General features: G+C 44.9%; 1 protein-coding gene across 8 annotated transcripts in view; it reads left to right on the top strand.

The window, feature by feature from the left end:
• The first annotated feature begins 295 nt into the window (after positions 1–295).
• Positions 296–20,109, top strand: part of KLC1 (kinesin light chain 1) — a 71,251-nt gene continuing 51,437 nt past the window's right edge. For 5 of the 8 annotated variants that reach the window (XM_020808955.3, XM_078383820.1, XM_020808956.3 and 2 more), the window contains exon 1: positions 16,293–18,399. In XM_020808955.3, coding sequence (XP_020664614.3) covers positions 18,185–18,399 — 215 coding nt within the window. In that variant the 5' untranslated portion in view covers positions 16,293–18,184. Of the gene's footprint in view, positions 478–16,292; positions 18,400–20,109 lie in introns of those variants that run through there. The other 3 variants (XM_020808957.3, XM_078383824.1, XM_078383825.1) reach the window with 1 other exon arrangement.

Below are 20,109 nucleotides of genomic sequence, written 5' to 3' on the forward strand. Positions count from 1 at the left end.
CCATTTGTCAGATCTGCTTTGATTTTGATTCCTGCATGGGCCAATAGGTTGGACTGGATGGCCTCAGAGGCCCCTTTCCATTCCATTAGTCTACCATTCTTTCATTCCCAGAACCTGGCTGCGCGCATGCGCTTTGCGAGCGAAGAAAGCTCCCCCACCCACCTACCCCCGCCTCCGCCTTCCCTCTCCGTTCGCTTCGCCCACTCGATTCCGCCTCCCCCCCTTCCATGGCAGTGACATCATGGATGGGAGCCCCGCGGAGGATTGTGGGCCGGGAGTGGCCGCCATTTTCGGTGAGGAGAGGGGCGGGGCTAAGGCCCCTCAGTCAGGCTTAGGAAGCCGGTGAAGACTTACCTCAGGACTGGAGCTGCGGAGGGCGGGTGTCCTAGCAGCGGTGGCGACGCTGGGGGGTCCAGCCTCCGTCCCGCCCTTGACAGCCGGCTGTTCCGGCCCGGGCAGAGTGGTTATATAGCTGGGGTGAGTAGGCAATGAGGGGCGCCTCAGCTTTGCCATCCCTTCTTCCCCATATGGCCCTTTTCTTTTTGTCCCCCTCACCAAGCCAGCGGCCTTTCTACTAGCACCCCCCCCGAAATACCGTTTTTTTAAAGCCTTGACGAAGGCCTTGTGGGCGGCTGGTGGGTATTACGAGAAGGGGCGCCGCCTATGAGGAGGGATGTGCGTATATTTGAGGATGGGCGTGTATAGGGAAGCAGTATTTTGGGGGTGGGTGGGTTGGGAACAGGTGGAGGAGGGGGGAGGGAAACAATGAAGATTGTAGGTCCAGTTGACCCAAAAAAGAAAGAAAAACCCCGGGGTGCTTCCTGTTTGTGGGTGATGGGGTTGCGAGTGGCTGAAGGACGAGGGAGCGCGAGGCGGAGAAAAGCGGCTTGGGACAGCCCCGAAGAGGGGACCAAAGGGAGAAATTAAGGTGGAGGGAGAGGCGATGAAGGGGTTGACAGCAGCTCGATTTTTCGCCCTTGTGTCTGTTTTTTTTCCCCCTCTCGGTCGAATCTTTTTCCTGTCGCTAATTACTCGTCCAGAACAGAAGGCTTGAGACGGGCTCCTGTCGATCCCTGGTGACAACAGTTAGACCCATTATGTTTATGTTCAGTCATGGCTCATTTGTAATGCATGAATCGCCAACATGGCTCTTCTTGGGGAAGGGATGCAGGAAAGGAAGAAAGCTGTCCGCGGCCTGGAGGGGAATCTGCTGTAGCATCCACCCAACCCCTTTTTCCTTCCCTTCTTTACCTCTTCCACACCCTCCCTTTTCACATCTGCCTTCTGTTTGGTCTCTGAAAACACTCAGGGCTGAGGAAATGTGTAGAATAATGCAGGGTGGTGGTGATTAACCTTATTTTCCTTGTTTATTTTTTAGTGTCAAAAGTGGCTAGATATATCTGACTTGTGTGTGTTTTGAAATAAGGAAGGAAGAGGGGGAGCAATTCTCTTTCCGCTTTCTGTGCCTCTGGGGTCTCTAAAGCATAGGCATCAGCTTGGTGCTGCGTGTCTTTGAATTTTTATTGATTCAAGATGTTTAATAGTTAAAATTATTTAAAGCACACATTGAAACTTGTGTTTTTTAAATAGAAAAATTGGGGATACCAATTCAGTTAGTATTTTTATTTATAGAACTTTATATTTTCATAACAGAAGTTCTTCATCGTGGTCTTCTGTGAATGCACACAAAGGGTTAATACCAGCGCCAGCGTTGGGCCTCTCGGAACGTTTTCTAGCTGCAAGAGAAAAGTAACAATGTTTAGGACTACCCCTACTGCGCACGCCCAGCCTAACCGTCCCTCAGTTCCATTTTTCCGCCTAGCGGTTTGGAGCCTCTCGTCTTAGCTGCGTTTATTGCGATCTATCTATCTGATTTTTGGCTTTTGACCTCAGCTTCGCTTACGGACTACCCTAGCGCTTTTCCCTTCAACTTGACGACCCAGTGTATTTCTCTGGCTTTACTCGGACTGTTTTCGGACTGCTCTGCCTTATCCTTGGACTTGTCGTTTCGGTTTCCTTACTGCCCTATGTCCCCTTCCGGGCCGTTCAGCAGGTGTGTGGTGTGCGACCGCAAAATTCCCCATCAGGACGGCCACGATACTTGCCTGTATTGTCTGGGGGAGTCGCACAATCCTAAAGCTTGCCCACACTGCAAAGCCTTCACTAAGGCCGCTCTCAAGGCTCGCCAACAGCGCCTTAAACTTCATCTGTGGGAGTCAACGTTGTCTTCCACGGCGCCCTCGGAGGGGGAAATGGCTTCCACTTCTCGAGCAGCTCCTGTTCAGTCAGTCGTCTCTAAAGTTTCCAAAATGTCGAAAACATCCGCGTCGTCGAAATCGGCCGCTCCTGCTCCGAACCCCGAGCCTCCGGCTCCGAAAGCTAAGCCGTCGAAATCGTCCAAAGCTAAGGCGGCCGCCCAGCTTAAGATGACATCCATTCCACTTTCTCCGAGCTCGGGTTCCATCCCATCGCCGATTCTTGAGGAGTTGTCGAGGCGCTTCGGGGCCTCGTCCGAGGCACCCGCGCCTCCTCCTGCTCGACGTACTGAAGTGTTACCGCCTTCGGGAAGGTCTTCCCCGACACCGAGCCAGTTAGTCGCTGTCACTACTGGCCTCGCTTCTGCCCCACATAGCCCTTTTCCTGCGGGCCAGGGGTCGCCTCCCGTGTCGATCTCGTCCGTACACTCGGACTCGAGATCCCCTCGAGAGAAGATACCTCGATCACCTGTGCGTTCGAGGTCGAAATCTCCTCGAGGCAAACGTTCTCGCACGGAGAAGCATGGCTCCCCGAGTCGGTCCCCTTCCTCCGGCCGCTCGAGGTCGAAGTCTCCTCGACGGAAACGATCGAAGAAGAGGCATCGAGTTTCCACTCAGTCCGACTCTGGCGATCGCTCGGACTCGAAATCCTCTAAGCGTAAACGCTCTAAGAAGAAGCACCGTTCTCATCGACGTCGTAGCAAGCATCGACGTCGGTCCTCTTCTTCCCGTTCAGCGGATTCCGACCGCCCTAAGCGTCGTAAACACCATCGACGTCGGCGCGACCGTTCGCGGTCTCCTTCTTCGTCGTCGACATCCGCATCCCGAGACCGGTACCGCAAAAAGATCCGGTACATATATGTGTCTTCTTCTTCGGAGTCGACCCGCCCTCGACGCCGACGCCGGGCTATTCGAGCCAAAGACCACCCTCCTACGGTACCGGTTGCCCCTCCACCGCAACCGGCCCCTTCCACCTCGGCGCCATCCGTGGTCCCAGTTCGACCCCCGACAACGCAGGTCGGCATCGAGAAGCCCCCTCCAAAGAAGAAGAGGGATGTCTTCTCCTCTGATCCAGATGAGGTGTCCACGGAGCGGTCTTCTGACTCCGATCAGGAGCAACCCCCACCCTTGCCACCACATGATTTACCTCCTGGTGATCTGGTGCTTTCCGATACTGGCGATACTCACGCTCCTTCTCCATCTGAGGATTTTTCTTCTTATTCTCAGATGATGTCCAGGCTTGCCAAGACGCTCAAATTGGACTTGAATCTCCCTTCCCCTCCGGGAGAGGACTTGTTCTTTGGGGACATCAAGAGGGACAGTACCGCTCCCCCCAGTATAGCCTTTGTGCCTGTGGTTATGGAGGCCATCAAGGAGTTCTGGGCTCAGCCTGCGACTACACCTAATGTCCCTCGTCGCACAGAGCACTTCTACAAGATTCATGGGGCTGACACTCATTTTCTGCTCAAGCATCCCATTCCAAACTCACTCATTGTTGAGACAAGCTGTTCAAGGCCTTCGGCCAAAGCCCATGTTACCCCAGTTGACAAAGAGGGTAAAAAGCTGGAACTCATCGGCAGGAAAATCTACTCCCTTGTCACCCTGCTACTTCGAGTCATAAATTATCAAACTGTGTTGGGAGCTTATCACAAACAGTTGTGGCTCAAGCTGTTACCGGGGTTGAAAATGATACCTGAAGACACCCGGCAAGCTTTTCTTAACTCCTATGAGGAAGCTCAGACGGTATCCAAGTATGAACGTCTTTCCATCAGACATGCAGCAGAAATCTCTGCCAGAGTCCTCATGTCGGCCATCTCTATCCGGCGCCATGCTTGGCTCCGTTCTGCTGACATAATGGAGGACGTCAAGTCAAAGGTTGAGAGCCTCGCCTTCGACGCTACCGGGCTGTTCAACGAAAAGACCGACTCCCATTTGGAAGACCTTCACAAGGCTAAGAGAACTGCTAAGTCCTATTCTGTTCAGACTCAATCTAGACAGCGACGCCCTCAATGGCGTAAATCTTATGGACAGTATCAATCTTCCCAGCAATACCGTCCTTACAAGCACCTACCTCAGCAGCGCTCTGGCCAGTCCTCTTCTTCTGTCCAGGGTTATCAGGGATACCGCCCTCGTCCTCCCCATCGCCGCCAACCCTTTAAGCCACCTGGCAGGAAACAAAAACAGTATCTTTGACTTTCGGCCCCCCGTTTTCACCCATTCACCACCTACCACCCGTCTTCAACCGTTTCTTCACAACTGGTCTGTCATCACAAACGACACTTGGGCTCTACAAATTATTCAGCACGGTTACCAGCTGGAGTTTATAAGATCTCCTCCGCTAGGTCTCATAACTCATTCTCCCTTCGACTCCTCACTAGAGGAAGAAATATCATCTCTCTTGGAAAAAGATGCCATCTCTACAGTGCCACCTCGTGATATACAATGCGGGTTTTACTCCCGCTACTTCGCTGTCTCAAAAAGCGGAGGAGGCATAAGGCCCATCCTCGATCTCAGACTCCTAAACACTTACCTGCGACCCAGGCGTTTTCGGATGCTCACCTTAGAGTCCATCATGCACTTGCTGAAAAAGAACAACTGGTTCGTCCTTATAGATCTAAAGGACGCATACTTTCACGTCACTATTCACCCCGACCACCGCAAGTTCCTTCGGTTCATCTTTCAACACACGGTCTACGAATTCCAGGCCCTACCATTCGGTCTGTCCACAGCTCCCCGGACATTCACCAAGGTCATGGCTCCGGTGGCAGCTTACCTTCGTCTCAGGGGCATTCACGTTTACCCTTACCTGGACGATTGGCTCGTAGTCTCCACCTCGCGAAGGCAATCCCTGAAAGACACAAAATTCATCCTGTATCTTCTCTCCAATCTCGGTCTCACTGTCAACAAACAGAAGTCTCAGCTCATTCCCTCCAAAACAGTTCAATACATAGGGGTCTGTTTGGACGCTGTAAACGGTCGAGTCTTTCTTCCCCCAGAAAGAATACACAAGATACGACGAGCCATCAGGAAATTTCTTCCCGGTGCTCGGGTGACAGCCCACCACGCCCAACACCTCCTCGGCCTGATGTCTTCTACCACGCCGGCGCTCGCGCACGCTCGCCTCAAACTCCGGTCGCTCCAATCTTGGTTTCTCACCCTTTTCGACCCCATGATGGACAGTCAAAGGAAACGACTTCGTGTCACCCCGGAGCTCACCAGGCAGCTCCAGTGGTGGATGTACACACCCCATCTCACGGTTGGCCGGCCCTTTCGTCCACTCCGTCTCACCGTTCAAGTTACAACGGACGCCAGTCCGTCAGGCTGGGGGGCGCACTGCGGGCGTCGCACCATTCACGCCCTCTGGACACCACAGGAAGCCATGTTCCACATCAATCACCTGGAACTGCTGGCGGTTATCAAGGCCTTCAGGTCCTTCCTTCCTCTCCTGCGCGGCCGCGGAGTTCAGCTGGTGACGGACAACACTACCACAATGCACTATGTCAACAAGCAGGGAGGAACCCGCTCTCACTCACTCCTGTATCTCTCCATCCTCCTTTGGGAATGGTGTTACCGTCATCATATCTACCCTGTGGCCATCCATGTAGCCACGGAGGACAACACAGTGGCGGACACTCTGAGCAGGCTTCATTATCAGACTCACGAATGGGAGTTAAACCCTCTGGTCTTCCAGGACCTTTGCCGCCAATGGGGGACCCCAGTGCTGGACGTGTTCGCATCCCCTCACAACGCCAAATGCTCCCGGTATGCGTCCCGGGCAGGTCTCGGTCGCCACTCACTCGGCGACGCGTTCATGATCCCATGGAACCAGGGTCTCTTGTACATGTTTCCACCGATCCCGTTGATACAGAGATCCTTGATCAAACTCCGACGTTCAATGACTCCGGCCATTTTCATCGCACCCTTTTGGCCTCGCCAAGTGTGGTTCCCCACTCTAGTCAGCATGGCTGTGGACTCAGTAACCCTTCCGATGTGGCCGGACCTACTGACCCAGGAAGCAGGCGAAGTCCTTCACCCCGACCTCGACACGCTCCATCTGACGGCGTGGAGGATCGTCCAGAAATTCAGGAGGTCTTGACCAACGCCATCAAGCCCTCCACGTCTCGCTTGTATGCCTACAAGTGGAAAAGCTTTCTGAAATTTACCCAGCAGAGGGATCTCGCCTCTTCCCCTGTGTCTCTGTCTACACTTCTGCAGTATCTCCGTTACCTGTTCGATTTCCACCTGTCTGTCTCTACTATCAAGGTGTACCTGGCTGCGGTTGTCTTTTTCCAACCCAGAGCTTCTCCCTCTTCCCGTTTTTTCTCCCATCCCACTGTCAGGATGTTTTTGAGGGGTCTCTCTAACCTCCGACCTCCCGTTCGTCCTCCACTCCCTCAGTGGTCCCTACATTTGGTTCTGCACGCCCTATCCAGAGCCCCATTTGAACCCATGGCTACCTGTGACCTCAAGATGCTTTCTTTAAAAACGCTATTCCTAGTAGCTATCACCTCTGCCCGTCGAGCTAGCGAGTTGGCAGCTCTCCGTCATGACCAACCTTTTCTTCAATTCTTTAAAGACAAGGTTATGCTTTACCTGGACGTATCTTTTCTTCCCAAGGTGGTCTCCGACTTCCACGTCAATCAGCCACTTATTCTCCCAACTTTGTTTCCGTCTCCGACGACTGATGTTGAACGCATGCTCCACATGCTTGATGTTCGACGGTCCTTAGCTTTTTACGTGTCCAGGACCAAGGACTTTCGCCTGGCCAACAGACTCTTTCTTTGCTACTTTGGCCCAAAGAAGGGCTGCCCGGCCTCGCCGTCCACGCTCTCTCGGTGGCTCGTATCTACCATCGCCCTTGCCTACGAGCTCAACCACAGAGATCCTCCACAGGGACTTAAAGCCCATTCCACCCGGGCTGTTGCCTCATCCACTGCCTTACTTCGTGGCGTCGACCTGCCCGACATCTGCCGGTCCGCTACGTGGTCCAATGCCTCTACCTTCATAACCCACTACAGATTGGACGTGAGGGCAAAAGAGGAGACCAAATTCGGGAGGGCAGTGCTAGCATCGGCTCTTCAGTGACAGCCCACCATCCGGTTAGTAAGCGTGCTAATCACCCTTTGTGTGCATTCACAGAAGACCACGATGAAGAAAGAAAGGTTACTTACCTGTAACGATGGTTCTTCAAGTGGTCATTCTGTGAATTCACACAATCCCGCCCGGCCTCCCCTCTGTCTGTCTGTCACTGGCATCTCTATGACTCGAGGGCCTATGGCGGACAAATGGAACTGAGGGACGGTTAGGCTGGGCGTGCGCAGTAGGGGTAGTCCTAAACATTGTTACTTTTCTCTTGCAGCTAGAAAACGTTCCGAGAGGCCCAACGCTGGCGCTGGTATTAACCCTTTGTGTGAATTCACAGAATGACCACTTGAAGAACCATCGTTACAGGTAAGTAACCTTTCTTTTTGTGCCCGTTCATTTTTATCAGTAATGTGTACATTTTAAAGGACCTTTTCAGATATTTTTGATGGAGGTGAAACAATTTGGGTGGGAAACTAAAAAAAAGTCTAGTGTGCTTTCTATGTCCTAACTTTCAAAGTATGATAGTAAAAATAAATTAATAACAAAAAAACTAAGGCTGTTATCCAGTGCTTATTAGTATCAGTAAGCTCCCACAATATTTAGTCAAGTCAATCCTGACTTACGGTTACTGTTTTCAAGGTTTCCAAATAGAGAATAGTGTTTTTTTCTTCTTCTTCTGGGGGCATCCTGGGATTGTGCAGCTTGCCCAAGACCACATAGGCTGGCTCTACTCACAGGAGGCGCAGTGTGGACTTGAACTCTCAATCTCTAGTTCCGCAACTAGATACTTAAACCACTAAGCTATCTAGCCAGCTGAACAACATAACAGGAAGCTGAAAAAACATGTTCTTAAAGAATGCAAGTTAGAATGAATGAATTTTAAATATGTGAGTCAGAAATAAATCATTTTCTAATAGCTGCCAAAAGATTGTTGTACGGTGGTCTAAGCATCTTAGTCATAGTGCTTTCAGTGCATGTGGAGTAATAAGTCTGTCATTCATCACCAGTATTGTTAAAGCAGATCCATTAGGCAAAGCCATAATATACTACAGTAGTACTGTACCTTGGTTTACGAAATTAATGTGTTCTACGGGATGTTACGTAAAGCAAAAAACCAAAACGCAGATTGCCATAGGAATGGGGGCGGTGCTATAAAGAATGCATCCTGGGGAAACTTTCTTCAGAAACCGAAAAAAAGAAAAAGAAAAAAAATCCCATAAACCAAGGTATTATTTTCAATGGATTTCCATTTGTAAATTGAAAATTACGTTAACCGAGGCGTTTGTATACCGAGATAATGCTGTATAAGATAGTATAACTGTGTTTTACCAAGTGTATTGCTAAATACGAAACTGCTGTGAAATGATTTCAAACTCAAAGAAGTCTAGAATGTTTTGGCAATAATTCAGACCAATTTAGAAGTGCTTAGAAGCCAACCATTTTAAATGGTCATTTTTTTCCAAAGTCAGAAATTCAATAACTCTCCTATACAGTATTGCAGTAGTGTGCCTCTGCTGCTATAAGCATGACAGTAGAACTGATTTGTAAAGTTAATGTGACAATCTTTGGTACGGATTTGTTTAAAAATTAATGTTACAGAATAACACTAAAACAAAGGGAAATTTAAAGTAATTGCAAAATAGTACGGTAGTATTAGACAGCACCCACGCTTGCTGCCCCGTTAAAACAGAGTGCAAAGCACATGCATTCTAAGCCATTAAAGGGGCAGGTTCAAAGAGAAAATCTAGGTCATTGGCATATAAGTAGTTGCGTTTGTAACCTTAAAGGAAGACTTTAAATATTTAATAAGAACAGAGAATAATATCTGAACATTAAAAAAAGGATAAAGTGGGTTATACTGTGAAAATCAGGACGTTGTGATGTATTGTTTGTAAAGATAAATGAGAAAATACGGTAGTTACTGTGTGCTTAATTTAGGAGTTTTTCTTCAGGCTCTGACAAAATCACCAGCTGCCACTCTTTGCGCTTTATCTGTTGGTTTCTTTGACTAAGTTGAGTGCCCTTGGGATGTTTCTCTGTACCCTGTAATGCAGTCTCTGGCTTTTTACTGCAGGCTAAATTCCCTTTGGACATGAGAATTAGTGCAGCTTCTCTGTAGTCTCCTCCTTTCTGATTTGCCTCTGAGGCAAGGTTAGCATAGAATATGTTTTTGCTCTGATTCCTCGATGTGCAACCTTGCTAATACAACAACATGGCTCCTGTACATTTTAGGATTATTTTAAGATTGACAATAGTTCATCATATGCATCAATATGACTCAGAGTTATCTGAAAGAGCTATTGAAATCCCTGTCCTGGATAATAATGATTTTTTTAAAATGGGAATTGACCTGCCATTTTTAGAACCTTTGTGTGAAATTGAAGCACCATAATTTGTCTGAAGAAGTAGGTTATGATCCACCGAATATCACAGTGTACTGTATTAAGTTAAAGGTGCCACAATACTTAGATTTATTTCAGTTCTTTCCCCCCCCCAATGCAAATTTAGATTATGTGAGGGGAGGTACCGTGTACAGGCTTGCATGTAAAGCAGAATATGAAACAAAAAGCCCTAAGGAACTCTGTTATAATACTGTACTGATTGTGTTTTTACTGTTTTATTGATGTGCATGTAAAATATTTTGATTAATAATAACACTCTTTGTGGTTGGATTGTTTTTTTTGGGGGGGGGAGGGAATAAAAAATTAGACATCAAGCTTCCCTAAATAGCACTATTCATTAAATAGGGCCTCTTAAATAACAATTATTTCCCTCCAATGGCTCAAATTGGATCTTTCTAGATGCTATTTTCTTGTTAATGTTAGAAAATGATTTCTTGTCACTAAAGATAACACATTGTAAACTTTTTCAGATTAAACCAAAACATTTAGGTAGGTAAAGGTTCAACTCTTCACACAGATTACAGCTATGGTTTGGGAGTTTTCCAGTTCAGGTCCTACCGCAGCCATAAATTAATAGGTGAGGGAAATGTAGTTGCTTCATATGTTGAACGACAATTCCCATCAGGCCTAGTCAGCTAAGGGAGAAAAACTTGGAATTGCAGTCCAGTAAGATGTCAAGGGCTCCATTTGGCTTCCCTTTACTTAAGTCTGAAGTGACTAAAGCATTTGCTTTGGAGCTAGTGTAGTGTTTGCATTACTAAAAATTGACTAACTTTGTCTAACAGAGTGGTCTGTAAATTTTTTAAAGTTGCGTATATTTTCACTAGTAAATTTTGCCTCCCTCTACACATTTTCTGTATTATTTGTAAAGGTAAGAGGCATTTATACTCCATCTTCAATAAACCTAGCTGTAGACAGACTAGAAGCAAAGACGCCTTAATCTTGAAAAGCAGGAATGCTCTGAGAGTGAAGCTTTACATTATAGCAGCCAGTAAAATTTGGAATAGGTTTTTCTGATTTTTAATTTCTGAATGGAATTTGTAAGAGTTCCTTCTTTTTTCAGGAGCACCACCAATTTATGTAGACCTGAGAGAGACTGCATATGTTACCATAATGTATTAAACATTTTCCTCTTACCCATGTGCAAAGCTACTGTCTCTCTAGTGTTTTTCTTTTCTTGCTCTGTCCTCCTCTTGAAACTTTACATCAGTGAAGCTAAAATGAGTTCATTATCCACCCCTTACCTGAGAACATACTCCTTCCAGCCACATTCTTGTCATTAAATTGTTCTACTGCTTTACTTCAGTTGCTGCTAGAATTTATAAACAGCTGAAAAGGGATTGCTTTTTTAAATTAACTGGATTGGGGGAGGGAAAAACCAATTTCAGTTCTCTCTTTTATGTTTCTCATATGTTTTCTCCGCTCCTGAGCCAAAGTTTTCTGTTGGCTTTCTCTTTCATCACAATTTCCATACCAAAAAAATATAAGGAAGAGAGGCACTTCTTTCTTGTCCTTTGGAGACTGACTGAGACAAGAAGCAAAGGAGAAACAGAGAGATTCTGAAGAAGAGATAATATGATGAAGGAATTAAAATACAGTACAGATTGGATTTCATTGGTTAAAATGGGAAGTCTATGCTTCCTAGTCTTTAAAACTTTCATTTTTACTACTGATGTTTTGGTTTACTAGTGAAGTGAGAACAATGCTTAATTTTCAGAAACAGACCTGGAGGGGACAGTGCAGATCGTATGGTTCCTGATAAGCCTATTAGCCTTTCTTCCTAGTTCTGCAGGTGGAACAGGCTTCCACTTGGGGAAGCTATGCAACATGTTTTCCCATTTCAGAGACAAATTTACTGTCTTCTTGTAAGCATAACTTTGAGTACCAAGTCCAGACTTAATTTGTGGACTCCATCTTTATCATAAAATGTATATGTGTTTTAGTGTATCTGTAATCTTCTTTCAATACTATTCATAACTGTTGAGGATGACATTCAAACAAAGTGATCTTATGTTCATAAACTGTTATTTATTATTATAAACTATGGATGGAGGCTCGCATCATTGTACAGGAGGCAGCAACAAAAACCATCCAAAGAAAAGAAAAGGCAAGAAAGCAAAGTGGCTGTCCAACGAGGCCTTACAAATAGCAGAGAAGAGAAGGGAAACAAAATGTAAGGGAGATAGGGAAAGTTATGGAAAATGGAATGCTGACATCCAAAGAATAGCAAGGAGAGACAAGAGGGCCTTCTTAAATGAATAATGCAAAGATATAGAGGAAAATAATAGAAAGGGAAAAACCAGAGATCTGTTCAGGAAATTGAAGATATTAAAGGAATATTTTGTGCAAAGATGAACATGATGAAGGACAAAAATGGGAGGGCCCTAACAGAAGCAGAAGACATCAAGAAGAGGTGGCAAGAATACACAATTATACCAGAAAGATCTGGATGTCCCGGACAACCCAGATAGTGTGGTTCCTGACCTTGAGCCAGATATCCTGGAGAGTGATGTCAAGTGGCCTTAGAAAGCACAGCTAACAACAAGAGCAGTGGAGGTGATGGCATTCCAGTTGAACTATTTAAAATCATGAAAGATGACGCTGTTAAGGTGCTACACTCAATATACCAGCAAGTTTGGAAAACCCAGCAGTGGCCAGAGGATTGGAAAAGATCAGTCTACATCCCAATCCCAAAGAATGTTTCAATTACCATACAATTGCACTCATTTCACATGCTAGTAAGGTTATGCTCAAAATCCTACAAGGTAGGCTTCAGCTGTATGTGGACCGAGAACTTCCCGAAGTACAAGCGGGATTCCGAAGGGGCAGAGGAACTCGAGACCAAATTGCTAACATGGGCTGGATTATGGAGAAAGCCAGAGAGTTCCAGAAAAACATCTTCTTCTGCTTCATTGACTACGCAAAAGCCTTTAACTGTGTGGACCACAAAAATGACAAGTTCTTAAATTAATCGGAGTGCCTGACCACCTTATGTACCTTCTGAGAAATCTTTATGTGGGAGATGAAGCAACAGTTAGAACTGCTTATTTAATTTATATACAGAATGTATCTTGCAAAAGGCTGGACTGGATGAATCCCAAACCGGAATTAAGATTGCCACAAGAAATATCAACCACCTCAGATATGCAGATGATACTACTCTGATGGCAGAAAGTGAGGAGGAATTAAAGAACCTCTTAATGAGGGCGAAAGATGAGAGTGCAAAAAATGGTCTGAAGCTCAACATCAAAAAAACTAAGATCATGGCCACTGGTCAGATCAGGTCCTGTCAAATAGAGGGGGAAGATATGGAGGCAGTAAGAGATTTTACTTTCTTGGGCTCCATGATCACTGCAGATGGTGACAGCAGCCATAAAATTAAAAGATTCTGGCTTCTGGGGAGGAAAGCGATGACAAACCAAGACAGCATCTTAAAAAGCAGAGACATCACCTTGCTGACGAAGGTCCACGTAGTCAAAGCTATGGTTTTTCCAGAAGCGATGCATGGAAGTGAGAGCTGGACCATAAAGAAGGCTGACCACCGAAGAATTGATGCTTTTGAATTGTGGTGCTGGAGGAGACTCTTGAGAGTCCCCTGAACTGCAAGGAGAACAAACCTATTCATTCTAAAGGAAATGAACCCTGAGTGCTCACTGGAAGGACAGATCCTGAAGCTGAGGCTCCAGTACTTTGGCCATCTGATGAGAAGACTCCCTGGAAAAGACCCTGATGCTGGGAAAGTGTAAAGGCAAGAGGAGAAGGGGACGACAAAGGACGAGATGTTTGGACAGTGTCATCGAAGTGAACAACATGAATTTGACCAAACTCTGGGAGGCTGTGGAAGATAGGAGGGCCTAGTGTGCTCTGTTCCATGGGGTCATGAGGAGTTGGACACGACTAAACAGCAGCAACAACAAATAAGTATTATTCCAAGGTTCCAGTAACTCAGGGGATTTTCACTCCTTCAGGATCGTCCTCGACGGAGCATCAAGTAAGGGCATGGCCTCGTCCTCATCAAGATCGTCCCACTGGTCACCTCTCTCTTGCTCCAAACTTCCCCAATTCATTCTCTCTCTGCTAGCCTCCTCATCTCCATGGCTCTTCATTCGATCCTCACTCTCCTTTCTCTTTCTACCCATTCTTTCTCCTTTCTTAACTTCCTTGCTTCGGCGTCTCCCCAATAAGAGGGTCGTGGTGGGATCACCATCCTCCTCCTATAACGAGCTTCCTCTTTAGGGATCCTCAATCTCTCTCATTACTGTATCCACAGATCTTGCATCCACACCCACTCCCAACTGGGAGGCAACTGATTCTCTTCTCTTCGCACTTTCCCCTAACCCAGCTTCTATCTCTTCCTTCCTGCCTTTTCTGACCCATTCTCCTTTTTTCTATCTCCCTCAACTCCTCTATCATCTCATCTACTTCTGCCCCCTGGCGAGACTCCTGGGACGGTTGGGTTTCTCCTCTCCCTTTCTCCTCTGTCTCATTGATGAGGTGGGACAGCGCTCTAGCGAGTGGGAGTCCCGACTCACCTTTTGTCTCACATGCTTCCAAAACATAACTGCAAAGCATAAACAGTTGCTTAACACCCACACGATCATGCACACACATGCACACATACAGAGAGAACAATTTTCATTATCAGTTTTATCTTCCATAGCATTGACAATCCGTTTCATACAGTACTGTGTGTAAAGGTCCTTATAACCCCCAGATCTAGAGTCTGAATTAGAGATGTTGTGTTTGGGGGCAAGTAGAACATTTTGATGTCTTCAGTGTTGAACTCAGTGGGGTTCGTTCCATCCGCCCGCCCATCATTCATTCATTCATTCATTCATTCATTCATTCATTCATTCATTCATTTATTTATTTATTTATTTATTTATTTATTTAAAATGGATACAACCAAAACAACACTGCCCGGACCCATGCAATTCAAGAATGTAAAAGTGTTGAACATACTTTCAGCCTTCTTGCTATTTCTGTCTCTTCATAAGCTAACGTTAGCAGGAGGATAGTGGTTTCATTAGAAGATAATTTTCAACCAGAGAGCTGATTTCAACCAGAGAGCTGATTTAATTTTGATTTATAAAACAGCATACAATGTCATCATGGTTAAGATTAGATTCAACTATTATTTCCTAGCTCTGATGTAAGAAGAGTTGTGGTTTAAGCATGTCATGACTAGGTTAAAACAGTGAGAGGTTTAGGAAGTTTCATTTTTATATCATCTAAGTTTTACGTATTTGTATCCTGAGCAGGGTAGAAGCTGCTAATCTTCTGTAGAAATCACTTCTTTTTACAGTAAATATTTGAATATGTGAAATTTTCTTTTACAAATTGATTTTTGTATATATAAGGTCTAATACAGTAGTGATTAAAATATGATTGACTTTTTGAATTGGATTGATGTCTATGCTTCCCATTTTACGCACTCACCTAGAAGTATGTAGATTCTACAGAAAGTTAGGTACACTCACATTTACTGTATTCTGAAGATAAGGAGAACAACAGACTTTGTGCCAAAAAGCTTCGTGACTAAGCAAACAGGCAAGGTTCATATATTTCTGCATTATGTTTCTGCTGCTAAATGAAATAAATTATGAGAAAAATGTTGTATTGTAAACCTGTGCTTTGCATCCATGTCATTATTTAGTGTTCTTTATTTTGCCCTTGGTTTTCTTTGATCTGAGTAAGGAGCAATGAATAAATGGTGTAGATTTAAATCTTCAGCTATACTCCTGTAGACTTGTAAAAAGGTTGTTTTACAACTTAGATACTTTGTTCAGTGGCAGTGACCTAAAAATGTCTATTTTCTATGTTGAACAAGAAAAAAAATCTTGTCCAGAATGCTGTTGATACTGATCTCTTATGAATATGTCTGTAGGGTTTGTTTTGTATGGAATAATTCTGCAGAAGTTAAATACTAATCGGAACATTCCAATTTGTGTGCTCTCAGTACAGATATATAGCCCACTAACTTCGCTGAGATACAGATGTGTGGGATGCATAAACCTTTTTGATTTTAGATGTATTCTTTTAATTGAGCATTTCAGTCTGTGAGATATTTACATCCTGATCCATTAAAAATAGCTACATCCAGAAACAGGCTGCATGTCATCAGCTGTGCATGTCATATGGGGATATATGCCCCATTGAAATGTCCAGGTTCATCTTTGGATAGGAGTACAGTATGTGCTTGTCTGAGACTATGATTGGATGATTTTTGCAATGTGGTTTTGGGCTGGGGGGTATGTTTCTGTGCTGTGATGGGTCTTGGGGGGTTTATTTGTTTGTTGGGTTTTTCCTCCTCATTTCCGATGGGTCCTAGGGGTTTTGTTGCTTTTTGGAGTGTTTTTTCCCATTTCCTATGAGTATTGGGGGTTTGTTTGTTTTTTTGGTTCCCCCCATTTCCGATGGGTCTTAGGGGGGTTTGTTGCTTTTTGGACTGTTTTTCCCCATTTCCGATGGGTCTTGGAGGGTTTGTTTTTTGGTTTTCCCCCATTTCCGATGGTTTTTGGGGGGTTTAGTTGCTCTTTGGTTCTGGCTGCTTTGAAGGAGACAATTTGAAACCACATGACAGTCTTGTTAAGGTATGGTGACCAAACATATTGCATTACAGAGTTGAAAGTCATATACTGTAGAAGCTCACATGTAGAATGGTGGACAGAGGATCTCTTATACAGTGGTGCCTCACATAGCGATGTTAATCGGTGCAGCAAAAATTGCTGCAAAGTGATTTCGTTGCTATGCAATTTTTAAAAGCCCATAGGAACGCATTGAAACCCCTTCAGTGCGTTCCTATGGGCTTAAAACTGACCTTTAAGTGCCGATCCTCCATACAGCGGCCATTTTCGCTGCCTGGTAAGCGAGGAATCCGTCCCTAAACACAGCGGGCGGCCATTTTTTTAACCCGGTGGCCATTTTGGAACCGCCGATCAGCTGGGGGAAAATCATCGCTTTGTGATAATCGGTAAGCGAAACAGGTACCGATCATCGCAAAGCGGTTTTTCCCCATTTAAAACATCGCAATGCGATCGCAAAAGCGATCCCAAAAAGTTTGTTGGTATGCGATTTCGTCGTTAAACGGGGCGCCCATTAAGCGAGGCACCACTATATTTGGCTATAAAAGAGAAAGTAGCATTTAACAAGTGAGAGGCCAGCCGAACACATTCTGAATAGATGATGCACATTCTCTGAACTGTTTGGTAGTGAGACCAGGTCTGTGAGGTCTATGAAAGTTGTTATCTAGAAGCTCTCTTCCCTCTTCTTCTCTTTCCCTCCCTTCCCTCTTGTTTTTAGTCTCTTCTATATTCAACGTTGTTGCTTTATGTAAGCCTATCTGTGTGGTGAAATTATGTATTCTTGAGTTGATCCCAACTGCTGTTATACAGAAGGATGCGGTTGTTCAGGATGCATGGGTAGATTGGAAATAATGGTTGATATTGCTTTGCTTTATCAAAATGACAAATGAAAGCTTCTAGTAATGAAAATCAGAGACTTAATGGAACCAAACAGTAAAAAAAGAAAAAGAAAAGGAAAAGAAAAGGAAAAAAGAAACCCTATCTGTTGCAGATATTCTCTTTGTTGACAACATTTTCTGGTGACTGATGACAGCTGACTGCTATTCATTTCTGACTAATGAAACCCATTTCGGCCTGGCTGAGACTGGCTCCTGGTATGTAAGAGAATTGGTTGCCCTGATGGGGTGACCTCTGTTTAGATGGATATTGGTTGTCTTTGTTCCCTTAGCAGCTTTTGATACCAACAAACATTTTTTTCTTTTGTACTTGCACTGTTGGTGTTGTGTCTGGAGTACAGTACCTGTTTCAGAAGGTCATTTTGAGAGTGATTTTTCTGTCTAACAGCACTTGAATAGTGGGGGGCCTAAACATTCTCTCCAGTGTGCTTCAGTATGTATATGATATGGTCACTTATGCACTCAAACAGCCTTTGCACGTTATGTAGGTATAACCTGCTTTTGTCACAAGTAAACAATCTATAGTGCATTCTGACACCAGTCTAGCAAGGAATAAATCACATTGAGCTCAATGAGAACTGTATGTAGGAGTTAGCCTTAGAACTATCTGAGGAAGTAGACTTTAAGTCATGACATTTTAGATTGAAATAAAATTTTTAGTCCAACTTTTCTAGTTACTTCATAGATACCATTGGAAGTCTTAATCACTTGATGATTTCTTGGCTGTACTCGCCATTTGGATTGATGACTGAACAGATACGGGATATCTGTTTAAAACATTTAGTTTATTGTATTCTGTAGCGAGCACGCTGAAGCCTCTACCAACTCAGGCCTCCAGGAGTGCTCACTCTTTTTCTTCAGTTGCTGCCACCAATTTTATCCAATATTTAAAAAAGAGAAGTATTGTTTCAAAACAAAAAGGTGTTTATTGGTTTAACAAAATAAAGTAAGTAAATTACAAGATGTTAATCAAGGTCTCTCACTCACTGACACACACAGACTCTTCCCTCACTGATTATTTGGCTCACAGGCCCATAGACACACTCATCACTAACTCTCCCAAAATCTCCCTCTCTCTACATCATACACCCCTTTATATATTCCAGCTCCTCCCCCTTCTGCACCACCTTCTGTCCCCTCATTGGCTGATGTTCCACTGCCCAGCTGTGACGGAGAGGTGAGGGCAGCGCTGAATGCCACATATTCTTTAAGTAATTTTATGTAATCATGATTTTTGTCTCCTTAATGTTCAACCTGTACTCCATCTTTTGCTCTTTCAAGCCTCCATCAGTTGTCATTTCAAGTTGTTGTTTTCTGCCACTTATATAGTGTCAGTGTACCTTCCTGAGATTGTCCTCAGCTTGTCTGAGAAAGTGGATTTGCTCACTAAAGTTCACATTAAAATATAGCAGTTAGTCTTTAAGGTGCCACAGTGGTTTTGTCTTCTTTATTTTATGTTTTGTTTTGTTTGGCCTAATCTGCAAGTGTATCTTAAATTACTGATGTTTCTTCCACCTATTTTCATTTCTCCTTTTTAGGAATTTAATCCATCTTTTTCTTACAAAATGTTATGCATTTAATTGAATAGCTAGATAAATTGTACTCTTGTTTGACACCTTTGTCTTTAGGAAGCCATTGTGTTTTTCCTTATTCTGTCCTGATAGTAGGTTATTGCCTAGAGCTGGGGTCCCCACCCCAATCCGTAGCCTGGTCCTGGACTGTAGCCTTGGGAGGACCAGGACGTGGAGACAGATCTCCCCCCACATGGACAGATGCACACACGCACAGATGCATGCACACCCACCCACACATGCACAGATGCACGCCTCCATATGCATGCCCTCCACGCATCCACGTGCACGTGCACTGATGGATGCCCCCTATCCACAGACGTACTCCTCAACACACACACACTCATGCGCGCGCACCTACCCACCCTCACCACATGCACGCTAAACCCATCTGCGGTGTTGAAAAGACAGGTACCACTGGCCTAGAGAGCATAGATTTCATGTGAATGCTATCAAATTTTGTGCATTTGTTTTAGAACAATCCGTAGTGTGTCTTAATCTTCTGAGTCAAAGGCTTTGTTATAAAGCACAGTTTGATTTTCTATAAGGCACAATTTGAATTTCTTCTGAAATTCTTCAGTAGTATCCATAGTCAATATATATTTTCAGTATGATCTCTAGTACCTCTTCATTTCATGAATCCAGCTGGAAATTCATTACATTTAGCAGAGTTGATTTCCTTATGAGTATAGAATGTGTGTGTGTTTAGTCGTTTAGTCGTGTCCGACTCTTCGTGACCCCATGGACCAGAGCACGCCAGGCCCTCCTGTCTTCTACTGCCTCCCGGAGTTGTGTCAGGTTCATGTTGGTTGCTTCGCAGACACTGTCCAGCCATCTCATCCTCGGTCGTCCCCTTCTCCTCTTGCCATCACACCTTCCTAACATCAAGGTTTTTTCCAAGGACTCTTTTCTTCTCATGAGATGGCCAAAGTACTGGAGCCTCAGCTTCAGGATCTGTCCTTCAAGTGAGCATTCAGGGTTGATTTCCTTTAGAACTGATAGGTTTGTTCTCCTTGCAGTCCAGGGGATTCTCAAGAGCCTCCTCCAGCACCACAATTCAAAGGCATCAATTCTTCGGCGGTCTGCTTTCTTTATGGTCCAGCTCTCACTTCCATACATCATGACAGGAAAAACCATAGCTTTGACTATTCGGACTTTTGTTGGCAAGGTGATGTCTCTGCTTTTCAAGATGCTGTCAAGATTTGTCATCGCTTTCCTCCCAAGAAGAAGGCGCCTTTTAATTTCAGGGCTGCTGTCTCCATCTGCAGTGATCATGGAGCCCAGGAAGATAAAATTTGACACTGCCTCCATATCTT

Source organism: Pogona vitticeps, chromosome 1 (assembly GCF_051106095.1).
Source record: "Pogona vitticeps strain Pit_001003342236 chromosome 1, PviZW2.1, whole genome shotgun sequence".
Lineage (NCBI taxonomy): Eukaryota > Metazoa > Chordata > Lepidosauria > Squamata > Agamidae > Pogona > Pogona vitticeps.